This window comes from Cricetulus griseus, chromosome 3 (assembly GCF_003668045.3).
Source record: "Cricetulus griseus strain 17A/GY chromosome 3, alternate assembly CriGri-PICRH-1.0, whole genome shotgun sequence".
Lineage (NCBI taxonomy): Eukaryota > Metazoa > Chordata > Mammalia > Rodentia > Cricetidae > Cricetulus > Cricetulus griseus.
The window spans coordinates 47,883,800-47,887,649 of NC_048596.1; the positions used below are offsets into that span (position 1 = coordinate 47,883,800).

At 38.2% G+C, this 3,850-nt stretch overlaps 1 protein-coding gene across 1 annotated transcript; it reads left to right on the forward strand.

The window, feature by feature from the left end:
- Positions 1-2,549: 2,549 nt before the first annotated feature.
- On the forward strand, positions 2,550-3,491 carry LOC100775012 (olfactory receptor 5B3). The gene has a single exon (XM_027406803.2). The coding sequence runs from the start codon at positions 2,553-2,555 to the stop codon at positions 3,489-3,491; it is 939 nt and encodes a 312-aa protein (XP_027262604.1). The 5' UTR covers positions 2,550-2,552.
- The last annotated feature ends 359 nt before the right edge of the window (positions 3,492-3,850 follow it).

The following is a 3,850-nucleotide window of genomic DNA, read 5'->3' on the forward strand; positions in this document are numbered from 1 at the left end:
TTCATAGGCCATCCATACAAGTAAAAGTAAATAGGATGAACCTTGTTTAAATATTGAATCTTGACGCTTTGTAACAGCTGTGGAAATATTACTTAATTTCATAAATAATCAAATGTCTTCATGGTGAATAAGGAATGACATTATCTATTTTATACATATACAGCTGCACTTATATGCTCACAAGTTACACACATACCAATTCCTTATTATATGTTGTAGCACCTAATATATTCAGAAAGTGATTGTGCTATTAAGTCTTGCATGCAGCTCTCAAAGGCTAGGCTTGTCAGGTGAACTGCTGAAACGGGGAGGAGAGTAACAATAAGAACCTGTAGTTGGTAGAGGATAGATACACTTTTATGAGCTTGAAATTCAAAGAAAAAGATTTAAAAGTATCGTGTATATGTTAGAAAAGATTCAAACAAAAACTTCAAACATAAATTTTTCACTAAAACAAGTTGTGGACTTAAATACAGCTCACAATACATGAACTTTCAACTTTTGATGATGTTTGTGTTTCAATCAAGTCATGGCAATCCCAAGTAAGTGAAAGAATGTACTCAAGCTGAAATATAGATATGTAAGAAGATATTAAACAAAAGAGTGGTTCATATGGAATACATAAAACAGTCAGATGAGTTACTGAGGGTCACATAAAGAAACACTGGACTGAGTGTGTAGAAAAAAATGGGTAATGAGATTTCCAGACTTCAACATGCATTCACCCCTGATGCCCTGCATGTTGCTACAAACATTTCTCAGATATCAAAAAGGGCAACAATTACATACTAATACCTAGTGATGATGGTGGTGGTGGTGGTGGTGGTGGTGGTGACATAGCTACTGTTTTTTCCAGTTAGAAAATGCATTTCTCATTTAATTTAGACAATAATACCTCAATATGACACACATAATCATCTTTATTTTGCAGATATAGATAATCTAGCTTAGGAAAGTTGGACTAGGGCCTGTGGTTCTTGGGCTGAAAGTTAAGGCTGGAATGCAATTCTCCCCAAAACCAAAGTTCTCTTACCTGATGCTGCTGGATACTCTACCCTTCTTTGCTATAATTATCTCTGTGTTTATAGAAGCCCCTTCTGCTTCAGTCATCTCACTAGATCTGCATTGTATGTGTCTCTCACTGAGTTCACTGGGAAAAGCCCTAAGATTGAGGTGATCTAGCAAAGACAATGTCTCATTAATAATTGCAACTTGATTTGAATTTAGTTTACACCATTGAACTTGATAACCATTTTGTCTGGTACCAAAGTTTGGCTTATAAATTAGTTTACTTTTCAACAAGATTGTAATAATCAGCCACTGATGTTCTGCCATTTAAGAAAAAGTACCTGCTATTTAAATTTCTTGAGAAATCAAGGAAAATTTATGCAAACATGTCCACAGGGCAATCCATGGCACATTGCATACATGGAAGTATGCCAATAATTGAGAATAGGAAAAGACAAGATTGATATATTAGTTCCTCAAATGTCACATTGGACAATCCATTAAATTTTCAAAACGGTGCTACAGAAATGGCCCATCCATAAAGAATACATGCAGAGGGCTTTGAGTTCTGTCACCAGTACCCACATCAGGTGGTTCACAAACACCTACAACTCCAACTCCAGAGGAACTGAAGACTCTTAATTCCACAAACACTTGCACACACATGCACATCCCCACACACAAACACACATAAATAAAAATAACTCGAGAACTATTACATTTTCAAAATATTAGTATATGTAAGACTTAAAAACTGGAGTGACGAGCTTTGTCTACACTTCATTAAATTGCATGAATTCCTCTATAAGCTGATGTACAAATATTTAATCATTGGTGGATGTGATGGAGCACACCTTTAACCCAGAACCCTGTAGGCAGAAACAGACAGATCTCAAGGAGATTGAGGTCAGCTTGGTATGCATGAGTTCTAGACCATCCATAAGTCCATATTGAGATCCTGCCCATTTCTATTGTGATTCCTATGACTACTATGTTTATGTGCATGATATATGTGTGTGGGTACAGGCATACTGTGGTGTGTATATGGATAGCAAAGTAAAAAATTTCATGTGTTACTCCCCACCTTTTCACTGTGGAATCAGAGGGTTGTACTCAAGTCATATATCTTGAGAGATGTACTTTTACCCAGTGTACCATCTCACTGGCCCTGGATGTTAAGAATCTTTGGAGTCCATGTTTTTGTCAAAGTGAAATAATGCAGGGCTAGAAAGATGGCGCAATGGTTAAGGGCACTGCCTGCTCTTCCACAAGTCCTGAGTTCAATTCCCAGCAAGCACATGGTGGCTCACAACCATCTGTATTGAAATATGGTGCCCTCTTCTGGCCTGCAGACATGCAAACCAGAACACTGTAGACTAAATAAGTGAATGAATGAATGAATGAATGAATGAATGAATGAATAAATAATGTTTTAAAAAAGAAATAATGCCTGACAGTGGTACAAAGACATTTCAGTATCTTAGTAATCTCTCTACATTATCTTTACTACAGAGCATCGATCTCCTTATTCCCAGATAACACTGATGGGGAACAGGACAGAGACAACAGAGTTCATTCTTCTAGGACTAACCAGTGCCCCAGAACTGAAGATTCCTCTGTTTATCATAATCAGCCTTATCTATTTCATTAATGTGGTTGGAAACTTAGGGATGATTGTGCTGATTCTTTGGGACTCTCGACTACACACTCCCATGTACTGTTTTCTTGCTAACCTATCTCTGGTGGACATCTTTTACTCTTCGGCTGTTGCTCCAACAGTTTTGGCTGGACTTCTTGTAGGAAACAAAGTTGTTTCCTACAATGCTTGTGTTGCTCAGATGTTTCTATTCGCAGCCTTTGTCACTACAGAAGATTTCCTTTTGGCTGCAATGGCCTTTGATCGTTATGCAGCAGTATGCAAACCCCTACACTACACCACCATAATGACTCCAACTATGTGTATATGTCTGACCATGGCCTGCTATTTTGGTGGTTTCCTGAATTCCTCCATCCACACTGGGGACACATTCAGGCTCTCCTTTTGTGGGTCCAATGTTGTCCATCACTTTTTCTGTGATGTTCCAGCAGTCATGGTTCTCTCTTGCTCTGATAGACATGTCAGTGAGATGGTGCTTGTTTACGGAGCAAGCTTTGTTATCTGTTCTGCACTCCTCCTGATTTTGATATCCTACACATTCATCTTCATCACCATCTTCAAGATGCGCTCATCTGCAGGATACCAGAAGGCTATGTCCACCTGTGTCTCTCACTTTACTGCTGTCTCCATTTTCTACGGGACTCTTATTTTCATGTACTTACAACCCAGCTCCAGCCACTCCATGGACACTGACAAAACTGTGTCTGTGTTCTACACCATGGTCATCCCCATGCTGAACCCTGTGGTTTATAGCCTGAGGAACAAGGAGGTGAAAAGTGCATTCAAGAAAGTTGTGGAGAAGTCAAAATATTCCCTAGGATTTTGAGTTTAGTGTTTAGTGGTGCACTGTAATGCAGCTTCAGGGCTCTCAGGTCTTCTCCAGGTACCTAATGTCATTTGCACTTTACACTGATGTTAAGTAGAATATGCTCCTCTTTTCAAATGGTTATATTTTAGAAAAGGGAATCAAAGATGTGAATGCAATAACCATTTTGGAATGGCTAAAAGGAAATTTAACATGCAGACCTGTAGTGTATTTGCCTATTTTCTGAGTTAGACATTTTTTGTCTTTATTCTTCCTCTATAGTTGTAGGCTTCATCTGTGAGATACTTGCATTATTTTCTAAAATTCCCATTTCAAGTGAATCATCTCAATTTTTTTTTACTTTTAAAAGGGGAATCAGA